This window comes from Cotesia glomerata, linkage group LG5 (assembly GCF_020080835.1).
Source record: "Cotesia glomerata isolate CgM1 linkage group LG5, MPM_Cglom_v2.3, whole genome shotgun sequence".
Classification (NCBI taxonomy): domain Eukaryota; kingdom Metazoa; phylum Arthropoda; class Insecta; order Hymenoptera; family Braconidae; genus Cotesia; species Cotesia glomerata.
Window position 1 is genome coordinate 4,360,589 of NC_058162.1, and position 24,941 is coordinate 4,385,529.

At 27.0% G+C, this 24,941-nt stretch overlaps 5 protein-coding genes and 1 non-coding gene across 15 annotated transcripts; 1 reads left to right on the forward strand and 5 right to left on the reverse strand.

The window, feature by feature from the left end:
- Nucleotides 1-268: 268 nt before the first annotated feature.
- On the reverse strand, nt 269-2,194 carry LOC123264582. The gene is made up of 2 exons (XM_044727908.1): nt 1,826-2,194; nt 269-1,328 (listed from the first exon to the last, which is right to left on the reverse strand). The coding sequence occupies exons 1-2, from the start codon at nt 2,056-2,058 to the stop codon at nt 323-325; spliced, it is 1,239 nt and encodes a 412-aa protein (XP_044583843.1). The 5' UTR covers nt 2,059-2,194; the 3' UTR covers nt 269-322.
- A 912-nt stretch (nt 2,195-3,106) lies between these two features.
- On the reverse strand, nt 3,107-5,363 carry LOC123264586 (ribonuclease H2 subunit A). Its single transcript, XM_044727913.1, has 2 exons — nt 5,072-5,363; nt 3,107-3,997 (listed from the first exon to the last, which is right to left on the reverse strand). The coding sequence occupies exons 1-2, from the start codon at nt 5,240-5,242 to the stop codon at nt 3,152-3,154; spliced, it is 1,017 nt and encodes a 338-aa protein (XP_044583848.1). The 5' UTR covers nt 5,243-5,363; the 3' UTR covers nt 3,107-3,151.
- A 1,407-nt stretch (nt 5,364-6,770) lies between these two features.
- Nucleotides 6,771-19,321, reverse strand: LOC123264575 (protein lingerer). 9 transcript variants are annotated; one of them, XM_044727892.1, is made up of 10 exons: nt 19,198-19,321; nt 17,932-18,132; nt 16,394-16,763; nt 14,123-15,705; nt 13,264-13,474; nt 12,544-12,755; nt 10,503-10,718; nt 10,305-10,424; nt 8,659-8,934; nt 6,771-8,561 (listed from the first exon to the last, which is right to left on the reverse strand). In XM_044727892.1, the coding sequence occupies exons 2-10, from the start codon at nt 18,061-18,063 to the stop codon at nt 8,307-8,309; spliced, it is 3,375 nt and encodes a 1,124-aa protein (XP_044583827.1). In that variant the 5' UTR covers nt 18,064-18,132; nt 19,198-19,321; the 3' UTR covers nt 6,771-8,306. The 9 variants fall into 9 exon arrangements, with proteins under 9 accessions (XP_044583827.1, XP_044583826.1, XP_044583831.1 ...); XM_044727891.1 differs by having other exon boundaries at nt 19,164-19,321; XM_044727896.1 differs by lacking the exon at nt 19,198-19,321 and adding an exon at nt 18,934-19,122 and having other exon boundaries at nt 14,123-15,696.
- A 1,690-nt stretch (nt 19,322-21,011) lies between these two features.
- LOC123264592 (probable 28S ribosomal protein S16, mitochondrial) lies at nt 21,012-21,818 on the forward strand. Of its 2 annotated transcripts, XM_044727922.1 has the most exons (3): nt 21,012-21,078; nt 21,209-21,356; nt 21,440-21,818. In XM_044727922.1, the coding sequence occupies exons 2-3, from the start codon at nt 21,231-21,233 to the stop codon at nt 21,737-21,739; spliced, it is 426 nt and encodes a 141-aa protein (XP_044583857.1). In that variant the 5' UTR covers nt 21,012-21,078; nt 21,209-21,230; the 3' UTR covers nt 21,740-21,818. The 2 variants fall into 2 exon arrangements, with proteins under 2 accessions (XP_044583857.1, XP_044583856.1); XM_044727921.1 differs by lacking the exon at nt 21,012-21,078 and having other exon boundaries at nt 21,107-21,356.
- Nucleotides 21,819-22,590: 772 nt separating this feature from the next.
- Trnai-uau lies at nt 22,591-22,684 on the reverse strand. The gene is made up of 2 exons: nt 22,647-22,684; nt 22,591-22,626 (listed from the first exon to the last, which is right to left on the reverse strand). It is a non-coding gene; the product is annotated as a tRNA-Ile (tRNA).
- Nucleotides 22,685-22,835: 151 nt separating this feature from the next.
- LOC123264588 lies at nt 22,836-24,916 on the reverse strand. The gene is made up of 5 exons (XM_044727915.1): nt 24,669-24,916; nt 24,192-24,399; nt 23,991-24,120; nt 23,100-23,333; nt 22,836-23,029 (listed from the first exon to the last, which is right to left on the reverse strand). The coding sequence occupies exons 1-5, from the start codon at nt 24,803-24,805 to the stop codon at nt 22,902-22,904; spliced, it is 837 nt and encodes a 278-aa protein (XP_044583850.1). The 5' UTR covers nt 24,806-24,916; the 3' UTR covers nt 22,836-22,901.
- Between the last annotated feature and the right edge of the window lie 25 nt (nt 24,917-24,941).

A 24,941-nucleotide genomic window follows, 5' to 3' on the forward strand; every position in this document is an offset into this window, starting at 1 on the left:
TAATTTTTTGGAACAAATTTGTTTGTTAAAAAAATTAAAAAATTTACTACTGACTGTTAACTTTAATGTCATATAAATTAAGACAAAGAAAATGAGACAAAAAAATTGAAAAAATTAAAAATGCAATTTTTTAGAAAGAATTTTTCAGAATAAATTTTTTTGTTAAATAAAATCAAAAAATGGTCAAGTAACGGCTAATTGTCATTTATTTTTACAAATTTTAAAAATCACATATATATTTCACTTCATATTAATTATATCATTAAAATAAATTACAAAATATATTGACAATAAAATATAAAAAGTCAAAAAAATTAACTATTTATGATCTCAAACCGGGTACCTTGTACATAAATTCTCCGTCACTATCATAATAACAATCCTTTACTTTAAAAGTTACTCCAGAATTAGCTTTTTTACGTGGTACTTTAATAAATCTTGGATGATTATCATCTGTACCTAATTCTTTCTTTTTCCATTCCAGAATTCCAGTTTCCATACTACTTTCATTAATATCAAACTTGGGTACTTGCACATTTGTAACCTGGACTTCAGCAGGTTTGTTTGATAGTTCTACGGAGCTCTCTTCATTTTCTACAGACACATGTGAGATCGAGCGATCAGAAACTGATGCTCTATTTTTCTGTTCTTTATACTCATTGACAAGCAATTGCTCTTCAAGGTTTAAATTTTGTTTATCAACAACGTCAATAACATTTTCTTCAAGAAATTTATCGTAAGTTTTATATTTTTCTTTCCTATCAAATTTATCAGATGACAAGAATAATGTCATGTCAACGATGCTCTTTTTATTCATTTTCTTTTTTCCATCAGTAAGTTTCGGTGGATCATGGTCGTCTTTATCTTTTGTTGCTTCTATATAATCCTGTACAATGCTAGTAAAAAGTTTGCTTTTTGGTTTTGGAAAGACCCGAGGAGGTCTAACAAAATTTTCCGCTATTTCTTTCAATTCCTCAGCATTAATTTTGCGACCTTTGAATTTTTCTAAATGTTTTGCAAGCTGAGGATCTAAATTTAAGTTTCCAGCTTTAAATTGATTCCAATTTTCAACTACTTTTTCATCATAATTTACAACACTTTCAGTTGATCTTGGGAACCATTTAGATTTTAATAGTTTTTTAATTGTCCTTGGTAATGCAGGAAATGATTCACTAAGTTGTTCAGGGCTCCATTCCTCGCTGTCTTTTAAATGCAGCTTCTTCATTAATTCCCTTTCAGCCCATGTGACAAAATTTGGATCATCAGACTTGAATAATTTTTGTGCAACAATTCTTCCCTTTAGTTTTTGTTTTTCAACGTACGATTCCCTAAATAAAATAAAAGCATGAGATGAAAATAAATGAAAATTAAATTAGCCGACATTGAAAAATTTTTAGAATTTTTTTTTATTAAAAAAATTATTGCAAAATAATAAAAAAAAATTTTCATTTATAAAAAACTTGAAAAACTCTAAGCGCAATTTTTTAAAAATATTTTTTAGTTCTAATGTAATAATTAAAAAAAAATCAAAAAATTAAAAACGTCGGCTAACTTTAGTATTATTGAAAATAAAGTTAGCAAACACCTGACAATTTTTAGAATTCTTCTTATTGAAAAATTTATAGCAAAAAAATTTTTAAAAAAATTCCACATGTAGAAAATTTAAAAAATAATGCATGGAATTTTTTACAATATTTTTTTAGTTCTAATTTAATTAATGAAAAAAATATAAAAAATTGTTAAATGTTTGCTAACTTTGCTATCATAAGTATGACCATGTCAATTAATTTTTATAAATAAAAAAATTAATTTATCAAAAATATACCTCATGTGTTCATCGTATGACTTGTGAGCTAATGTAAAATCGGGTTCATTGAAATCAGGATCAGTATAATCTTCATCAATTTCAATATCAGTATCCTTTATATCAGGATAAAGAGTTCTTTCAGTTTTGCTATCATCTACATCACGTAGAATTTTTGGAGTACTCATTCTCCGAGGACCACGGCTTTTATAACCTCTCTTACATATATACATTAAATTTTTCAATTGATTCATTTTAAATAGTGGATTGTTGTACTTCTGATATTTAAAATAAACAATTATTTATTTTTTTTTTTTAGTTTATTTTAATTGTTAGTCAAGATTAATTGAACAGTCTATTTAATAACAAATAAACACACACGCATGATTGTAAAATAACATGTCAAACTATATTACCGACAGTTCCTTAACTTTTTTTCAAAACAATTTAATGAAAATTAAATTAGCCGACATTTGAAAATTTTGATAATTTATTTTATTGAAAAATAATTTTTAAAAAATTAAAACAAAAATTTTCACATGTAGAAAATTTTAAAAATTAGCCTTGGAATTTTTTAAAAATAGTTTTTTAGTTCTAATTTTTAATTAAAAATTTTTGAGTGTCGGCTAACTTAATTTTCATACAATTTACACATTATTAAAATAATTGTTACTTTTATAGTAATAATAATTATAGTAATATTTATAATAATAGTAATAATGTTCATAGAAGTAAAAAGTTATATTTATAATTATGATATGTCACTGAAATTAGCAGACGTCTAAAAAAAATTTTTGATTTTTTTTATTTATTAAATTGCAACTAAAAAGATACTTCTAAAAAATTGCACTTGTAGTTTTTCATGATTTTTACATGTGAATTTTTTTATTTTTTTTAATTGTTTAGTTGAAATTTTTTTAATAAAAAATTTATAAATGTCGGCAAATTTCATTTTCATATTATGATACTAAAATTTGATATTTTTTATAAATAATTTTTCTAGATCTAGTTTATTATTCGAGAAAAATTAAAAAAAAAAAAATTATTATCTGTCATTATGAAAATTAAGTTAGCTGACGTCTAAAAAATTTTTAGAATTTTTTTTATTGAAAAAATTATTACAAAAAAATAAAAATAAATTTTCATTTGTAAAAAACTTGAAAAACTATCAGTGCAATTTTGAAAAAATATTTTTTAGTTCCAATTTAATAAGAGAAAAAAAAATAAAAACGTCTGCTAACTTCAGTATTAATCTGTCATTTTATAATTTAATATGGTTGAAAAAAGAAGATTACAAACATATAAAAAAGTGATATTAAATTTATTAGTTAATTAAAATTAAACAGCTTATAATTTGATGGTATTGGTAATGCATCGATTGGTAAAAAAATCATGTTTCTTTTTCTGCATCTGACCATCTTCAGAAAGAGCAAGGAAAAAACTTGAAATTTTTTGCTTTTTTGGTACAGAAGCACTCTCAATATTTTCCCATTCAATAGTTTCAGCGTCAGTTTCAAGAATTTTTTCAGCTGTTGACCAACTAAACCGTACTATTTGCGGAAAACCAAATACTGGATCAATATTATCAGTTAACCATTGTTTAGTTACAGTATCATGTGGATAACCAGTACCATAATCACCCTTCGGTTCGCCTTCACGAAATTGCCAAGCTCTTAATGCATGATCTCTTGAGACTTTAGCACAAATACTAGCGGCACTTACAACGGGATAAGTTGAATCAGCTTTTTTAGCAACAATTAAAGTTTTTATTTCTGGAAAAATACTCTTCAATTTATCTTGATATTTTCCGGGTTTTCCAACTGTATCAACATATATTTCTTCAATATTAACTCCTGCTTCAATAGCGCCTTTTATCAGTCCAATCGCAGAATTCATTGATACTTCATTCAAGGATGATTTACATCTTTGGTACATACTATTACAAATAAACGTAGGTGATATTGCTTCAACAGCCCACCCGATTTCTTCAGGGTGTTCTATTATTTTATCAAATATTCCATCGCGTTCTTCTTCGGAAAGAGTTTTAGAATCAGCACATCCAATGTCTACTAGAAGTTGTTTCTTTGATATGGGAGTGAAAGTAATACCATAAACCATAGGTCCTAATACCGGTCCTCTACCTGCTTCATCAACTCCTAGCATACAAGGTTCATCTAGACATATTTTAGGTATCTAAAAAAAAATACATAAATTAATTACAATATAACATCCTTAATTTGTTACAAATGTAATGATAAATTATGATACTGAAATTAGTAGACATATAAAAATTCTTGAAAATATTTTAACAAATTAAATATTATAAAAGAAAAATTTTTAACAAAAAAATTTGATAATTATTTAACAGTAGAGTCCATTTTAATATTCATTTTTTGAATGAAATTTTTATTTTTAATCTTGATATATTTTTTTTTTTTAATACATAAAAAAATAAACAATTAAAAAAAAAAAGTTGATTACCACAATTTTAATAAATTTTACAAATTTTCAAAAAAATTGTGATATTCAACTATTTTTTTATGTACTTTTAAAGGAAATATATCGAAAAAATAAACAAAAGATAAAATATAAATTTTATCCAAAAACATGAGAACCAAAATTTTTTATAATACTAAAATTAGCCGACATTTTTAATTTTTAGATTTTTTTTTTTAATAATTAAATTAGATCAAAAAAATATTTTATAAAAATTGCAGTTACAGTTTTTCAAGTTTTTTACAAATGAAAATTTTTTTTTTATTTTTTTGTAATAACTTTTTCAATAAAAAAAAATTCTAAAAATTTTTAAATATCGGCTAACTTAATTTTCATAAATTTTTTCCATAATAATAAAGTTAGCCGACGTTTTTAATTTTTTGTTTTTTTTTTCTCATTAAATTACAACTAAAAAATATTTTCGAGAAATAGCATTTATAGTTTTTAGATTTTTTTACAAATGATAAATTTTTTTTTTATTGTTTTGTAATAACTTTTTCAATAAAAAAAAAATTCTAAAAATTTTTAAATATCGGCTAACTTAATTTTCATAAATTTTACCAACTTCTTAAGGGAAAAAAAGCTATCAAAATACGTTTGACCCCACTTGTAAATAATTACCAAAAAATTAAACTATTTATAAAAAACTACTTTTATAATTTTTTTTAATTTTTAAAGTAAATTTTTTTTTCTAATTGTTTTTTTTGCCATAATTTATTAGTTATAAAATTATTAAATACATGCTAAATTAATTTTCATAAAAAAACTAACCTTAGTTCGGTAAATTTTATTATCACTGTGATTACTTTCCTCAAAGTATGAAGTAAGATCTTCCCGATTTGAAATATGATCTGTTAATTTTTTTTCACTTGCAGAATCATTAACATCTGATACAGGCGCGGATTCATTGTCTTTTGCATCTGTTATTTCTGATGTTTCCATTGCCGCGTTTTTTCAGACCTTTGTTGTCAGTATATAAACTTATAAACAGTGACTGAGATACTGAGAAAAATGAAATCTAACTACTGTCTCTACTCGGTGCAGTTCTACATTACCAACTATTTTTAAAATTTAATTTAACTTCATAAAAATCTAATTTTAGGACAGGATTAATTTTAAATATCGTACAATTAAAACTGATTAATTGTTTATTGATACATTTATTTCGAGATATTCATATTTATACACAATATGTACTATCATAGTATTAATAATTTTATTATATATATATTTATATATAAATATATATTATAGTAATATAATATATATTATATATTTTACTAATTATAGCGGTAGTGGCATAATGCATTTTGCACTTTCAATTGATCGATTAATTTATGACAAAAATACAAAAATTATTAAGTTATGACAATCATTATGAGAAACAAACCTCCGCCGTCTCAGTATCAAACACATTATTTCTTACTATTATTATCATTATCATTATTATTATTATTATTATAATTATTATCATTATTATTTTTTATTATTATTATATTACTTTATTCGTGTTTTACCTATTCAAAGTATATAACTGTGATCAACTTGCACATATTTAATTCGATATTATTTTTCATTTTCATCGTACATTACACTTACTCTATACTGCCTGTCAAATATCAATTACGTATTATTACATTATATGCATATATGTATGATGTAACTTAATTTAATAAAAAATACTTGTTATTTAAAAAAAAAAAAAAATGATCTCTTGAAAATTTATATTCATTATTTAGTATATTTTTTTTTCCAATCAATTAATATGAATATTTTACATCCATTACATTCATGATTAACTTAACATGATTTATGAATTTAGTATGTCCGTGTGCAAGTGAAATTCGAATATATTTATGTATATTTATATATGTATTATAAACAAATAGGATTTCAAAAGCTGGAGTTGTCGTTGTACATAATAAGTACAAATTGGATCATTTTATTAAACAAGTACACGAAAAGAACAAGATGACACTAGATATCATCCGAGATTATACTCAGTGATATCTATGGTGAAAAAAAATTTCAGATAGCTAAAAAAAATCTAGATTATACTGCATGATATCTGGATTATACTCATTATAATCTGGATTATACTCATTATAATCTAGATAATACTCATTGTAATCTGGATTATATGGGTTACTATCTAAAAAATTTTTTTTACTCAGTATCATCTTTTTTTCCGTGTAGGTAGACAAAAATACCATGATGTTAAAAAACCACCAGGATTATATTTGGTAGAAAATATAATTTTGTGTTGATGTTAGTTGATTAATCTCAAATTTTTTTACCTACTAAAGACATAAATTGCCTTACAATTGATTAAACTAGCCAGATCAAAACAGGTTGCTCTTAATGAAGACTCGTTGAACGTGCCGATAGTACGGCTTGGTCAATATTAATCTAAATTTTAATACAAACTAGGATTGAATCCTTTTTTTTAACATATACATTATTTTTGTTGCATACTGTATAAAAAAGAAGAGATAATATTTCTATTTAATCAAGAGACAATTTTTTTTTAGTGAATAAGAGCTACTTTTTTTTTTAAATATATTTTATTCATTAGAAAACTTAATTGTCTCTCATTGTCCTTTATTCTTATGAATAATAGTCGTAGAGCAATAGTTTATTTATTTTTTTTTTAATAATTATTACAGAACAAATTAAATGAATATAAGTTTACAAGTACACAGGACTCTCGTTACTAATTAGAGTCATAGACACCGAAAATTTAAGTAATAATACGTTTAATTGTTAAATCTTCGCGATAAGCCAAGCGCATAATTTATCATTGAATTTTTTCAACGATATTTTTCTTTGCTTTGGTTATTGTTTAGATCAATTAAAAAAAAATATGCTTAATAAATAGAGCAAAATAATTCGTACATTATCAAATATTTGATTATAGATATTAAATAATAATTTTATGTTAGATCAACACAGGTATTATCAACATATCTTTAATGAATAATTATGGATAAATTATAGAGCTCTTTCATTCTATGTATGTATCTTCATCTGTGTAAACAATAAACATAATATATAGAAGCTTAAGTAATCATTTTTTGGCGAGGAAGAATTTATGTAAAAAAAAAAAAAATGGAGTTTACTTTTTTGTAGGAAGATTTTTTATAAAAAATTTTTTGATTAATTTAATTCATTATTATTTTTTGTGATACCTTTATTCAAGTGCATTTAGTGCATATATTAATTAATAATTTGTCAATCTGATTTTATATTGAGAAAACAAATAACTACTAAAGAAATATTTTCATTAAAATGTAAAAAAGATTTTTTTTTTTAATAATCTACAGCGAGCAAAATTGTATCTAAATATCCAACGTATAGTAGGATTTAAATTTACACTACGAGAGCCCACGTGTCGATTTATACCGAAGCCGCCCTCTCACTCGTTATGTTCAATATTTCAGTCAACAATGATGATAATCAACGCCCGCTGATTTATAACTACCGCTGATCGCATATTATAATCAGCGATTGCACTTAGTATTAGTCGCAACAAAACCAAAGAGTAAAAAAAAAAATTATTTTTCTTTAATAATAAATGATTTATTCGCGATGATTACCATCATCCGAAATATTCATAAGTTTACTTTACAAAATTTTCTACAATTCACGAAAGAGTTAATTAAACATAACTATAATAATAAAAAGGTAGATAATAAACAAGTATCACTTAGGACGAATGTGAGAGTTCATTCGACCTTGTGTATCTCATGGGCGGCGAAGGCGAATGTTAGCTCGTTTTTTAAAATTTTTTTATTTCTTAATTTTCATTTTATTAATTCTTTTTACCTCATCATTGTTTAAAAAAAATTTTTTTTTTTTTTTCTATTTTCTCGCGCGTACATATCCGCAATAATGTGTATATGAATCCAACGTCCAATTCTATTTCTCTAATTTTAAATACGTCTTTCCCATGAATAAGCGGGTGAAAGACACGAGAATCCAGGTTGTCTGCTTTTTTGTAGAACAATTAATTACCAGCAGTCCAGTAGTTTGAACTATATCCGGGCTTAGCCTGTGCTTTATTTTGTGAATTTGTATTAGATCTTTGCCCTGAGCTACTTCCGCCATCCTGATGTAATGGTTGATGAAGATGCTGAGTGTGTGGCATTGTTGAAATAAACAAGTGCGGAGCACCATAACCACCAGGCATTCCAGCAGTCTGACTACTAGTTAAACTAAAAGGCGGCGGCGTTGCCGAATGGAAAGTCTGTTTATCATACGACTGTATTGAAAAACCATAAAAATAAATAAATAAATAAATTATTTTGCAATAATAAATAAATAAATAAATAAATATTAAAATAAAAATTATTACTCACGTTTACTTTGCTAAGAGCAACGTGACTTTTGGCGTACATCGTCGCACCAATATCAGTGGCTGATGAAGCTCCTGAATTATTGTTGCCCGTAGAAGTACCAGTCTTACCAGTTTGAGTCCCAGTATATCCACTTCCGGCGCCTTTGTAATCACCAGTCGGACCAGTGTTTGTGAGGGTGTCATAGCTCGCACCTCCACCATAACCCGAACCATAGCTACCAGGCTTAGCACTGTATGCACCACTATTTGTGCCAGCATTTCCCGCAGTTGCCATTTGCTATAAAAAAAAATTTTATTTTTTTTTTAATTATCATTACTATTGTTTTTATAACATCAATGATAATAGTTGTATGGACGGTGAAGTTTCTAGGGCCCATCTTTACGAGCATGGATGTGAATAATATCCATACATGTTTGTACATAATTAAGAAATGACTTTGTTTCTTGTGAAATATTGACATTTTTAAAGATATAAGCTCATCCCGATGTTACACTCATCGAGACCTTTCATTTGAGTACCCACATCAATTTTTCATATATTTTATATATTTACATATATGTATATATGAAAAATATATCAAAATGTATGTGGGTACTCAAATGAAAGCTCTTGATGAGTGTAACATCGGGATGAGTCTATATCTTTAAAAATGTAAATAGTTAAGAAAGTACAGTGCAATTTAACATAATTAAGAAACGACCTTGTATCTTGTGAACTATTGAAATTTTTGAAGATAAAAGCTCATCCCGATGTTACACTCATCGAGACCTTTCATTTGAGTACCCACATCAATTTTTCATGTATTTTATATATTTATATGTATGAATATATGAAATATATATCAAAATGCATGTGGGTACTCAAATAAAAGCTCTTGTTGAGTGTAACATCGGGATGAGTTTATATCTTTAAAAAGGTCAATATTTAAGAAAGTACAGTGCAATTTAATATAATTAAGAAACGACCTTGTATCTTGTGAGCTATTGACATTTTTTAAGATATAAGCTTATCCCGATGTTACACTTATCGAGACCTTTCATTTGAGTACCCACATCAATTTTTCATATATTTATATATATATTATCTATATGTAAATATGAAAAATATATCAAAAATGCATGTGGGTACTTAAATGAAAGCTCTTGATGAGTGTAACATCGAAATGAGCTTATATCTTCAATAACATCATTAGGTGACAAGATACAACATCATTTCTTAATTATTGATATTTTTATAGATATAAGCTCATCCCAATGTTACACTCATCGAGACCTTTCATTTGAGTACCCAGATCAATTTTTCATATATTTATATATATGTATATGTGAAAAATGTATCAAAAATGCATGTGGGTACTCAAATGTAAGCTCTTGATGAGTGTAACATCAGGATGAGCTTATATCTTTAAAAACTTCAATAGTTAAAAAATTACAGTGCAATTTAACAAAAATCAGTATTTAATAAAGCACAATTTTATTTATTTATAGTTTAAAAGTCACGGCAGTCACATAGTGACTGCAAGATTGCTAGTTATAATTATAATTATAAAAAAATATAATTACAAATTAAAATTATAAAAATATAATTACAAATTATAATTATAAAAATATATTTTTTTTTTTAAATTAATGATTGATTATACTTACTGGATAAATAGGTCCACTGTATTGGAAACTTCCTGGCATGATACTACCTCCATAAGTAAAATAAGCGTAACCAGGAGGTAATGCAGGATTCATCATTGGTTGCTGATGTTGCGTTGCAGTCTATAATAATTTTTTCAATGATAAAAAAAAATTTTTTTTTTCCTTTTTACAATTATTTTTACTAAAAGAATTATTTACGGTTACCTGTTGCGACATTGTTGATGGAACCGGTGAAGCATTGCTGTCGTTCCTCGTGAATCTTCCATCACTGATACTGGTATAGGCACCTTGGACTCCTTGCACACCTTGTACTCCTTGAACTCCTGACAATGCATCGCTTCTTCCACCTCCGAGACTTGTTGCTGGACCAGTCGTCTGATACCCCAGTGCCGCATCATAGTAACCAGTAGTTGGCTGCAGGTTAGTCAGGAAGGCCAAACACAAAACTACATGCATACACTGTGTACTCCAAATACGAGGAGAGTCTAACTAATATAACTAAGACAATATTTTGATCCACAAGGAAAAATCAGTGATGATTTTAAATAGTTTACATGCATCATTTTACTGAATGATAAAATCAAGAAAAAAAAAATAAATAAATAAAATATATCTTTAATGATTTTTCATATTATCTTGTGTGATCAAAAACTAAAACTTCCATGTACCTACTACGACACGCCTTAAATGTGGCTGAAATCGCGCCGAGGTTGCAAGTACACACAAAAAAAGAATTATTTGTCTCAAATAAATCAATTTATTTGAATCATTTTTTAAAATATTTCTTTATGACAACTATATATATTTGGTACAAGTAAATATAACAGTTGACTTGAATTATTTTATTATTTGTCAGAAATATATCATTTATTTGTGGTAAAGATGCTAAGTTTGTCCAAAACAACGACATCTTTGGCATTAAAACTCTTAACTACTGCTCTCATGACGTCACTTGAACGTTGAAAACAAAACTTGAATGTTTTGATTGCAACTTAAGCTACAGCAACGTTTCAAAAAATAGTTTATTTGCATACATAATAGTGTTTGCATAAATAATATTAATTAAGGGCATTCTTCCTACTATTTATTAACTATTAACTATATTAACTATTTATTAATTGGGGATTAAAAAAAGTCATACCTAACCTATATGGTAAGGTGTTTAATAGTATATTACACACCTAGGGAAGTAAAGTAAGAAATGTCTCAGATCACATGTAATTGTTGGCCGAGGCGAAGCCGAGGTCAACAAATATGTGATCTGAGGCTTTCTTATTTACTTCCCGAGGAGTGTATACTATTTTTTTGTCCGACGAAGGCGGAAAGCGGCAACTTAGTTTAGCGCAGCGGGACGAAAGTTGCCACTTTCCGCCCGGAGGGCAAAAAAATATTATATTTTACGAAAACAAATATAAATTATCCTTAACCTACAATTAACACTTTCATTCAATAGAAGAGACGGAAAATATTTCATCATTCAACTAAAAGACTAAAAAATAATTTTTTTTTTCATTTTAAAGCCATTATAATTTCAAAAAATTGATAAAATTAATTTAGCAGATATTTAATAATTTGTAGAACTTTTGTTAACAAATAAATTATGGCAACAAAAAATAAGAAAAAAAAATTGACAGAAATTTTAAAAAATTAAAAATGCAATTTTTAAAAAATAATTTTTTAGAATTAATTTATTTATTAAATAAAATTAAAAATTGGTCAAGTGACAGCTAACTTTAATGTTACAATAAATTTTAAAAGTTCATTATTGTCGTCAACTATGATTTATTTACCACAAATAAACCATTTCTTTACCATGAATAAACTATTTATTTTACGCAACTAAATCGCTCAAATATATTATATATTTACCAGAAATAAATATTTATTTGGCCATATCCAACTATCTTATATATTTGGCTCAAATAAATCTTACTTCGATCAAATATTTATTTTTTTCTGTGTAACAATCGATAAAAAAAAAACTACTTGATACTGTGAAACTTATCCATGTGTTTGAAACATCGGCATCACAAAGTGCTGACATAAAGATAGTAGATGCTAACGTAAAGTAAAATAATAGTAAAGAATAAATAATATAAGAGCAACTACCAAGCACCAAATATCTTCCACTATTTAATAATCATTCCTCGAAGTATAAAAAAGTAAGATTTAATGAATCTATCGAGCATCCGAGCACCGTGCGCGACTAAAATCTATATATTAGAATATATTGACTGACCATGTGTGGTATTCTCTGTTGCATCAATTGCAGGTCTTCGTAACTGTACATCGGTTGCTGAAACGTAGGATAAGGAACACCTTGACTCATAATGTACTGATGGCTTAGCATAGGAGTCATGCTGCTAGCAGTTCCACCCGCACTGCTGGCTCCAGTAATACTTCCACTCGTTCCTGTTCCCGTACTACCACTTGATGTACTTTTTGGCACAGCTGTAGTAATTATTTAAATAAAATTACAATGAGTTAAAAAAATATTTTTTATCAATTTTCTTATTTTAATTTTCAAATTTCTTATTACTTATTCTTTGAAATTTTTATAGATAAATTTTCACAATGAGTTAAAAAAATATTTTTCATCAATTTTCTTATTTTAATTTTCAAATTTCTTATTTCTTATTCTTTGAAATTTTTACAAATAAATTTTCACAATGAGTTAAAAAAATATTTTTTATCAATTTTCTTATTTTAATTTTCAAATTTTTTATTTCTTATTCTTTAAAATTTTTATAATTTTTTCTTTCAAATTTAATTCTTAAATTTTTTAAATTTCTTAAATTTATATTCTCTTTGCAGATGCTATGTTTGTATTGTATAAAATCATTAATTCTAAACATTTTATACAAAAAAATGTAACTTATTGTTGTAAATTTGTTGTAGATTTCTGTTTCTTTACAAATAAATAAATTTTAATGAGTTACTTTTTAAAATTATGACTCACCATTTGAACTTGATACTTTTGTCTGGGAACTATTCACAGATGTCGAAGACAAACCCAATGCAGGAGCACTAGTTGTTGTTGCTAAAGAACTGCTACTCGTTGTTACATTGTCATACTGAGAGTCCTTTCCAGATGTAGTACTTAGTTTTGTGTGAGTGTGAGATGGTGTTTGAGATTGGGTGTTATAATTGCCATAGGCACTTGCGTAAACCTAATTATTATAAAAAATTAATTAAGTCACATTTACTATTTTAGATTATTATTTTTAACCCGTTGAGGACACACGGGGTCCAGTGGACTCCAGGCGAACTTTGAGGCAATTTTAAATTTAGAAGAATTATAAATGAGACAGTCTCATTTACGACTGATTTTATTAATATTCTTGAAGATATTTCGTTTTTTTTTTATTGTAAGAATTATAATAAAAGAGTTTTGTGACAAAAAACTAAATCTTTTTATATTATTATGCATGTTTAAATGTCTTATTCTCATTTTAAGCGACTGACCGAAACTCGTAACTTCAAACTTAAGAATAAATATATTTTTTTCAAACTTTATCAAATATTGATTTTTTTCCTCAAAAAATATTGTTTTCCGAATAAAAAGGCGTCAGTTTTTTTTCGATATCGTAAAAATCAAAATTTCTGCGACTTTTTTTACAAAAAAAATTCAATTTTAAGTTTTTTTTTCTAAACTATTTTTCAGTATTTTTAAATTATTATAAATTAAAAATAACTATCAAGATATTCAGAAGGAATGTTATATTAAAATTTGATGCCAATAAGTCAATACATCACAGAGGAAACGAATTAGAACTGTGTGTCCTCATCGGGTTACAAAATAAAAAAAAGCAATTTACCGAGTGTGCTGCACTTTGGTAGGCACTGCTATTCGCCTGAGTCATGGGAGATGTAAATGTAGTAGCAGATGGTTGATAGGCCTGAGATGTGGATTGGAATGAAGAGGTGCCCTGATAACTGGACGCTTGATATCCAGAATTGCTGTTGACTCCAGTACTGGCTGATTGTTGGCCTTGATACTGTGCGGTAGTTGTAGGGACAAATCCACTGGACGACTGGTACCCTTGGTTAGACGAAGTGGTTTGATTGTATCCAGATGTGCCCGTAGATGACGGAGCAGACGGTGAAGCTTGACTGAAGGTCGAAGCATTAGATTGAGGATAAGAGCCACTGTAACCAGATTGAGTAACCGATGTAGTCGTTGTATAGCTGTTGGTGTTACCACCAGGCGCCGTTGGGAACGAAGATTGAACAGATTGTCCACCAGTTGATGAATACGCATTGTAATTATTAGATGTAGCTGCATTGGATCCTTGATATGATGTTTTTTGAGGCTGATACGTAGCAGAGCTTGAACTAGCATTACCATAAGTAACACCAGTGTTATTCGGTGATGCAATCATCTGAGACGAAGCATTGTAAGAGCCGCCCTGTTGTGCTGTATCAATGTCTAAAGTATTAGACGAAGTAGCAGAGTTAGCAATTCCCGAAGCAGTTACATTGGAAGATACATCAATACCGGAAATATTTGTCGACGATGAATTGTACTTGTCATTGGCTGTGCCATCAAGAGTAGTAGTATCACTACCAAACTCTAGGGCACCAAATTGAACGTCTAGGAAGCCTATATTGCTGTTAACAGTATCAGCTGGCATTTCTACAGCACTAGAAGGAATCTTAGAAGGCGGTGGTACTCGTGGCCGTTGTTTTGTTTGCCTCTGAGCTTGTCCAGAAATAGTCATTGATGAAAAAGCAGACTGATTCGCACTCTTGTAGTTCTCACTAGTCTGTTGAGTCAATTGAGTGAGATACTGACTCTGAGCGGCAGTTAATGTATTAGACTGCTGGGATAATTGCATCTGCGTTGGCATACCAAGCGCCTGCTGAGACTGAGGAGGTTGAGATTGAATCATCGACGGCTGAGATTGCATTGTTTGAACGTCAGACAATTTAGATAAGTCTTCCTGAGGTAATCCGCTAAGATTTCCCGGCTGGACGTTCGACTGTACAACAGTCTCAGACGCAATGTTAGACTCTTCCATCCCAGCTTGGTCGTTGATCGATGTACTGGGTGTAAACACCTTAGTATCAGCCAAAGAGCCGGTGTACTCACTCTCCCAGTCCTCCGATGGTTCCAAATTATTCCAAGGATCGCTGGCGATCTTGGCGTCTTGGCTACTTTGTTGTTGCTCTTCGCTGCCGGTCCAAGTATCAATTGGCCGATTGAAACTGTGGGGTCCGGAAGAATCACCGCGGTTGGCAAAAGTACGTGGGCCGAGACCTCGACCACCACCTCTTCCACCTCGACCGGATCTACCTGGCCCACCTCGACCACGGCGACTACCTCCGTAAGCTCCCTCACGAACGTTGTCCTCCATGTTTCTCTCATTTTCCTTGTTTTCTCGACCACGCCCTGGAATAACTAGTAAATATTAGTTTTATTTATTAATAAATATTTCGGTAATTATTTACAAGTGGGGTTCATTTTAATTTTCATGTTTTTTAAATAATACTAAAGTTAGCCGACGTTTTTGATTTTTTTTTAATAATTAAATTAGAACAAAAAAATATTTAAAAAAAATTGTATTTACAGTTTTTTACAAATAAAATTTTTTTTTTTTGTAATCATTTTTTTAATGAAAAAAAAATCTTAAAAATTTTTAAATGTTGGCTAACTTAATGTTCATTTTTTTTTTTAAATACATTAAAAAAACGAACAATTTAAAGAAAAAAAAAGTTGATTTTTTTCATCACAATTTTAATAAATTTTTTTGAAAATTGTGATATTCAACTTTTTTTTTTTTAATTGTTCGTTTTTTTATGTACTTTTCAAAAAAAAAAACATTTCAAAAGCATCAAAAATAAATATTTTATCCAAAAACATGAAAGCCAAAATTTTTTCCAACTTTTGAAAGCAAAAAAACCATCGAAATCTTTATTTTTTTCTTTCACGATATTTTTTATCATAAATGCGCCGTAAAAAGAAACAGAATAAAAATTATTAAAAAATATTAATTTTCCACTTAGATATGGCCAAAAATAGGCCTACTTGTAAATAATTACCAATATTTAAAGTAGTTGTGGTAATTTGATAAAATTTAAATACTTACAACCACGGTTGTCATGATTAGCTCGACCCCGCATACGAGGAGGACCATTACCACGTTGATGACGTCTTTCTTCCCAATCTCCGCCTCCACTCTCATCGTGATCCCCGGACTGATCTGCGCCCTGTTTAGAACCACTTGGTTGGCGTGGTTTTTTCTTTTTTACCTCCCATTCTGATGAAACTCCCTCAAGAAGGTCATTTACGGCGCGGTTAAAGTCCCAGTCGCTATCATGGAGAGCCATGATTACTTCATCTTCTGATTTACGAGTCACTTCCATGATCTGCTTGATCTGATCTTTTAAACCTGGATCTTCAACTCCGCCTGGTCGAGTGTCAATTATTTGTGCATGTTTCGTCTGATCTTTGTTGGACTATAATTTTAAATAAAAAATATTATTATTAATTTCAAATAATTTTATTGAAAAAAAAAAAAAAAAATACCATTCAGGATAAATACCCCAATAGATGGACAAATATTATTTCCAGAAGCAATTACATTAGTTTTAAGAACAAAAATCTTAAGTCATTATTTTTTTTTTATGTCTACAAATAGTTCTAAGAGCAAAAAGTAATTTTTTTTTAACTTTTTATTTAAAATAATAGTTTAAAAAAATTATTTAAATAATGAAAATTATTATCTGATTTATCACCTTTTCTGTTTAATTTTATCAAGCTTTATTTTTTAGTGGAAAAAATTAACAAATTAATTATTTCTGATATAAGTAATGAATTGAAAATATCGCTTGTAAGTAGTGTCCATCAACTGGAGATTTTGTCCATCTACTGGAGTTTTGGACTTTTTCTTACATTTTTCTTTTTTATTAATAACTACAACGTTTTACTTATTTTTTCCTGGTTAATTATATATTTTTACATAAATATAATTTACTTTATCACAACTTATCTGTTTATTACTATTATTTTTATTTATTAATATTATTTTTTTAATAGAACACGAGAGTTTTCTTAACCGTCCATCTATTCACTGATAGAAGGATTTATTTGTATTAAAAAATATTTGTTAATAGTTAAAAAATCATTTATTAGAGACCACTTTTTAGTATTAAACAAATATTTCTTAGAATTTAAAATGATTTGTTTGTTTTTAATAAATCTGATATTCATTTATTAAATATTAATAAATCTTTTTAAATACTAACAAATATTTATTAAGGACTAAAAAGTGGTCTCTACACGGAAAGGACAAGATGACACTGGATAATATCCCAGATTATACTGAGTGATATCTGTGGTGAAAAAAAATTTCACATAGCTACAAAAATCCAGATTATACTGCGAAATATCTGGATTATACTATTTGTACTCTGGATTATACTCATTGTAATCTGGATTATACTAGCTACTATCTGAAAATTTTTTTTCACAGTATGATCTGAGATGATATATTGTTCTTTCCGTGTAATAAATGATTTGTTAAATATTAATAAATATTTTTAACTATAAAAAAATCCTTCTATCAGTGTTGGGGTATTAACCCTACTAAAAATTTAATAAAAAAAATAACAATAAAATACTCACTTGTCCTTTTTCATGTTTAGTTGTATCTGAAGTCTTAGAATGGTGCTGATCTGATTTGCCATGTTGTTGAGATTTACTTTTGTTGGTTCCTCTCCCGCCGGAGGACACCAACGATTTATTGCCAGAACTCATAACGAGCTACAAAATCCACTTATCTATGGCCTTTGCCTATTACACCTATGTACACGTGCTATTTACAATCTGTAATATAATAATAAAGCAAAAAAAAAATATTAATTAATAATTACAATAAATCATACATAAAACATAAAACATATATACTAAATTAAATTAAACAATAAATTTTATTAAAGTGACGCGATATTCCTATTCTTATTTAAAGGATTGCAATCACATGTAAAAAAAAAGGCTCTTTAAATACTCAAATTAAATACCGGTGAAATAGTAAAATTATACGTCGTGCAAACGAAAGTAAAATATTAATTTAAAGGGGAATAATTGGTCGGTAAACCGATGGCTTTTACGTTTATACACGTAATTTAATTGATAAGAAAAACTTAAAGGTTTTGTTCTTTAAAAATACCATAAATAACCGAAAAAAAAGTTCGCGTACCTATTTTCGTGCAGCCAGAATAAAAATACATAAATTAACAGAAATAAAATGTCGATAGGTAAGTGTACGTTAAAGGCAGAAGTGAATATTCGTTGAAGTATAATATTTCCGCGAGACCATGTGCACGACGGACGCCATTTGTGGATTCAGGGTAAGGCTTGTCAAGCATCGTCGCAGCGGCAGCCAGCAGTCGTCGACATATACACTATCAATAAGTTCTTACAAAGCCCGTATAGTATGAATGTATCTAAGAATGGCGGATTTCGGTGTGTAATATTTCTGTAAATCTTCACGATTTATTGCAAGCTTATAATAGATCCTTTTTAATCTCAAGTTACACCATACTTACTAATTAGATTTAATAAACTATTTTCACGTTTTCGGCGCGCGTAAATATATTAAAAAAAACAACGTATTAATCTCAGTACCTGGTTAGTGCGCTCAAACGCAGCTCGATCACGTGACCCTAAGTCTTTATCCCCTACCTAAACCGTCCGAATGAGACGCTTTGGCTTCTCCTTCTCCGCACCTACGATATAATGCAACAGCCGAACAGCGATGCCTTTACAACTAAGTAAATACACGCACAAATTCACTATGCCTTTTTTACTACCATTACTACCACCTATACCTTTGTAAATGTGCTTTAAATACTTGCCAATTATTTTTGTCGGCACACAACGAACGCTTACCTCCCGACCTGTTGTCCTCGGCGTTTATTGGAGCTCTCACCTCTCCCGTCAACGATTATTCATATGTACCATATACACATTCAAACTACACTTTAGCATTCAAGCGTACAAACTATAGATATATATTATTTAAGTTATCTGTCATGGAAACCAACCAAACTTTTGTCGCTCGTGTTTAATTTGATGCGTTTATTTTAGACTAACATAACAAAGTACACTTTATGCCCGAGTTTCATGTATTTTACTATAGTTTCAATTACATTGAAGTTGACAGATTTTAGAAATTTTTATGAAAATTAATTTAGGATAGATTTGATAATTTTAAGAATTTTTTTAATAAATAAATTATGGCAAAAAAAAGTAGAAAAATAAATTGATATAAATAAATTTTGAAAAATAAAAAATACAATTTTTTAAAAATAATTCTTTTGAAAAAATTTATGAAAATTAATTTAGCATATATTTAATAATATTAAGAATTTTATATACTAAAGTTAGCCGAAGTTTTTAATTTAAAAAATTTTTTTTCAATAATTAAATTAGAACAAATAATATTTTTAAAAAATTGCACTTACAGTTTTTCAAAATTTTTACAAATGAAATTTTTTTTTATTTTTTTGTAATAGTTTTTTCAATAAAAAAAAATTCTAAAAATTTTTAGATGTCGGCTAACTTAATTTTCATGAATTTTATATCAAATAAATTATGACAAAGAAAAATTAGGAAAAAAAATTGACCAGTAGAAATTTTAATAATTAAAAAATGCAATTTTTTAAAAATAATTCTTTTGAAAAAATTTATGAAAATTAATTTAGCATATATTTAATAATATTAAGAATTTTATATACTAAAGTTAGCCGAAGTTTTTAATTTTAAAAATTTTTTTTCAATAATTAAATTAGAACAAATAATATTTTTAAAAAATTGCACTTACAGTTTTTCAAAGTTTTTACAAATGAAATTTTTTTTTATTTTTTTGTAATAGTTTTTTCAATAAAAAAAAATTCTAAAAATTTTTAGATGTCGACTAACAATTTTCATGAATTTTATATCAAATAAATTATGGCAAAGAAAAATTAGGAAAAAAATTGACAAGTAGAAATTTTAATAATTAAACATGCAATTTTTTAAAAAGAATTTTTTAGAACAAATTTTTTTGTTAAATAAAATTAAAAAATTGTATAATAATAAAGTTAGCCGACATTTTTTATTTTTTTTATTTTGCTTAATTTATTAAATTATAACTAAAAAATATTTTTAAACAACTGCACTTATAGTTTTTGAAGTTTTTAATAAACGAAAAATTTTTTTTAATTTTTTGTAATAATTCTTTAATAAAAAAAATAGTAAAAATTTTTAGATGTCGGCTAACTTTATTTTTATAAAAATTGATAAGAGACGGCTGACTTTAATGATGAAAATTAAGTTAGCCGACATCTGAAAATATTTAGAATTTTTTTTATTGAAAAAATTATTACAAAAAAATTTTTTTTTCAATTTTTATTTATAAAAAACTTGAAAATCTGTAAGCGCAATTTTTAAAAAATATTTTTTTATTCTATTAATTTAATTATTGAAAAAAAAAACAAATTATAAACGTCGGCTTTGGTATTATACTTTAATGTCATGAAATTTTTTTAGAATTTTATAGCAATTAAATTATTATAAAAAAAATTTAATTAAAAAATTCCACATGTGAAAATAAATAAAAATTATAAGTGAAAATTTGTAGAAGCATTTTTTATTGTATCTGATTTGTTAAAAGAATTTTAAAAATTGACAGCTGACGGCTAACTTCAGTATTATTAGTTTCAACGAAAACCGAAGACTCTCGAAGCTTCATATTAGTTAGAACATATATCTTTCGGCCAATTTCGGGCTAAGTAAATTATTAAAAAAGCGCATGCGCATCTTTTCTTATTAAATAAAATAAAAACGAATCCGGTTAACCTAAAACGTGTTCTGTATTTTGTAATATAAAATTATTTATTTATTAATTATTATCGATCAGTGACAATATTAGATAATAAAACATGCCACGATATCCACTACATCCTGCATCTGGTACAGGGCTCAGTTTTGATTTTCAACGAAAAACAATACGTCTTGCAAGATATGGATGTGCTAACCGACCATTTTATCACATTGTCGTTCAGCCTGTAAATATTACAATCATCTATACGATATTTAAATCTTAATTCAGGATTAATTATTTATCTTTATATTAATTATCTAATTTTAGACAGTATTAGAACAACGTCAGCCACCGATTGAACAATTAGGTACTTTTGATCCAATGGCAAATCAATACAATGAAAGATTAGTATCTCTTAATTTAGAGAGAATACAATACTGGCTCGGTCAGGGAAATGTTTCATTATCAAAATCAATGGAGCAGCTTCTGGGGCTGTCCGGATTTTTACCTATCAGTCCGATCACATATATCAATGCTTGGAGAAGTAGAAGGAAAACTGAAGAAGAAGAAAAAAAAGCCGCATTAAAACAAAATGAAGACTCTCAAAAAGCAGAGCAATCTAATTAAGTAACAATTTTCTTTATTGTAAATAGTGTTTGATTTGAAGTTACTGAAAAATATTAAAAAGCTCATTGGTAATAATTAAGATACATTTTTTTATTTTATCACAGTAATTTCAATATAATTATTATGATAATATTTATTTATTTAAATATCCATAATTGTTTTAATCAGATCCAAGGGAATATATAATTATGATACAAACAAAAATCTGTATAAGTGACAGTTGTTTTTCTCGCCGACCTCTATAACTGAGAGCTTTTCTTTAAGCGACAATTTAACACTGGCAATGCGAGACTCATTATTTATTTTTCAGGAACTGTATGTGTTTTTGTTTTCTTTATTGTTTGAAGTACTCATAATCAACTAAATTAACTAATTTATAATGCTAACTACAGTTGATAAATATTATTTGCACCTCTGTAATCTAGAAACTCGGATTAGTGAGAAACCTCTATAAGAGAAAAAAAAATCACGATCCCTTGAACTCTCTCTTAATCAGGTTGGTCAGACCACAAACGCAATGTTGAGACAATTAATTCACACTTTATTTTGCTACGTTAAGATTCAATTTTGTAATCTGTTTTATGAAATATTTAATTATTTTATATATTTATTGTAATGATGGAATTTAAAGACTTATGTGACAATTTGTATATTTAACATGTTTTATTGGAATATAATTTATTTATTTGATGTATGTATTTTAAGATTGCCTGAAGAAGTAGGGATCTCCGACGAAACTTATCAGTTAAGTGTGAATTAATTGTCAAAATTGCGTTTGTGGTCTGATCAACCTAATTATAATAATTAGTTTTTTAAATAACGATTAATTTGAAATTGAAAGATTAAAAAAATTCCCCAGGTGAGGCTCGAACTCACAACCCCGGCATTGCTCACGAAATCACTGTCTTATAAGTACCGTGCGCTAACCAATTGCGCCACTGGGGAGAATACCGGTGTCTAACGAAATATCTAGTTAAAAAAACAAACTGTTGATAAAAACTAAGTATGTGACTATTGATAACAATACTTGATCGTAAACTGAAAGAAATAAAAATCTAAAGCTTTGTTATACTAGAACGAATGAGCAACAATTTGATAATTTGTAGTAATATATTTTTTATTTAAATACAAAAGTAATATTAAAGTAATAAAATTATCATAATTATTCTTTTGATGCAGAATATTCGTCAATAGCTACACATAAATTATTCCATAATTCTTCTAACTTATCTTTTTTCTGTGTTTTTTTGCACAAATTTTTCATCAATTGTCGATTTGCTTCCAGAAATCCTGTAACATAATTTATTAATGACAAGTATGTTTCAATACAATTTAAATATGTATACACTTTAATCATTACCATCGTCAATTTCTTCAATTGTAAATATGTGATCGATTGTTTCAGTTCTAGGAGTTAATTGTGTTCGCCATAAAAATTTAGCATAAACTTTGTCTGCAGATTTTGATAAATGAAGACAAGCTATAAGTCCACCTCTTTCATCTTGACCATTTTCTATCGTTACTATATTCTTATTTTTCAATTTTTTTAGAATTTTTTTTCTTAAGCTACATTGGTGACTGTAATCACTGAAAACTGTTTACAGAAAAAAAATGACATTAAAGTTAACAGTCACTTGATTATTTTTTAGCTTTTTTTAAATAAATAAATTTGTTTCAAAAAATTATTTTTTAAAAATTGCATTTTTAATTTTTTTAAATTTCTACGTCAATTTTTTTTTTTTAATTTATTTGTTAAAAAAATTCTTAAAATTATCATGAAAATGTAGTTAGCCGACATTCAAAATTTTTATAAATATTTTATTGAAAAAATTTCAATTAAACAATAAAAAAAAAATTTCACATGTAAAAAACTTGAAAAACTATAAGTGAAATTTTTTAAAAATATCTTTTTAGTTGTAATTTAATTAATAAAAAAAATCAAAATTTTTTTGACGTCTGCTAACTTCAGTGTCATAAATTATCAGGACATTAAAGTTAGCAGTCACTTGACCATTTTTTTATTTTTTTCAAAAACAAACTTGTTCGAAAAAATTATTTTTAAAAAATTGCATTTTTAATTTTTTTAAATTTCTTCATGTCAATTTTTTTTTTCATTTTTTCGCCACATTTATTTGTCAAAAAGATTCTAAAAATTAATTTTAATTAAATTATCAAATATCTGCTTAATTAATTTTCACAAAAAGTCATTTTATATAAATTATAATAAAATTAATTTGTAAAAATTTATTACCCGACATAAGAAACGAAAGATTTTTTATTTTAGTCAGAGCTAATACCCATGGTGATATTTCTTGAAGATACCCAATTTCAGTTTCTTTTAAATGGCATGTTATGTCGAGAATTTCATTAACACCTTGCTCCTATGAAAATAATTAAATTATAGCAGACAAAAATTATAATTCAGACTTACTGGTTTAAAAAAATAAGTAACCTGTTGATCAATCGTTACTTCAAGTTTGAATTGAAGTTCTTTCATTTCTACAGTAGCTTTATATTGCCAAATTTTATCTCCTAACCATTTTTTATTAACATTTCGATAGTTAATCCCAACTACGGTTTGTGTCATTTCTTTTATTTGTGCTATATTTTTCATTTCATCTGAGTTCTCGGTAGGAATTGGTTTTTGTTTGGTAATTATTCTGTTAAAAGAATAAATTCAATTAATTAATTATTTAATACTCATTATAATTGTATGATATTAAAGTTAGCAGTCTCAACTATTTTTTAATTTTTTTTTTTAATCAACAAATTTGTTTTAAAAAATTGCATTTTTAATTTTTTTAAATCTCTACATGTCAAATTTTTTTTGCTATAATTTATTGTTAAAAAATTTCTTAAAATTATTAAATGTCTGCTAAATTAATTTTCATTATAATTGTTGTAATTTTTGTAAAAGAAGAATACTAACTCATTTAAATTAACTGATTTTTTTTGACTCCGAGAAGACTCGAAATATTCCTTCAGTTGATCTCGAAGCTCAATAGCCTTGTCCAGTAAGTTCTTACGAGTTTCTTCTAATTTATTTAGATCTTCGTCGGGTGTCATTGTGAAAAGTAAACTTTGAAATAACGTGAATAATAATTATTTTCTAATTGAGAAATATAAACAACTTTCGGAAACCGACAATTGCATACACATGTCACCAATCACTTTGTCGCCATCTATAAACATGAATATAGTA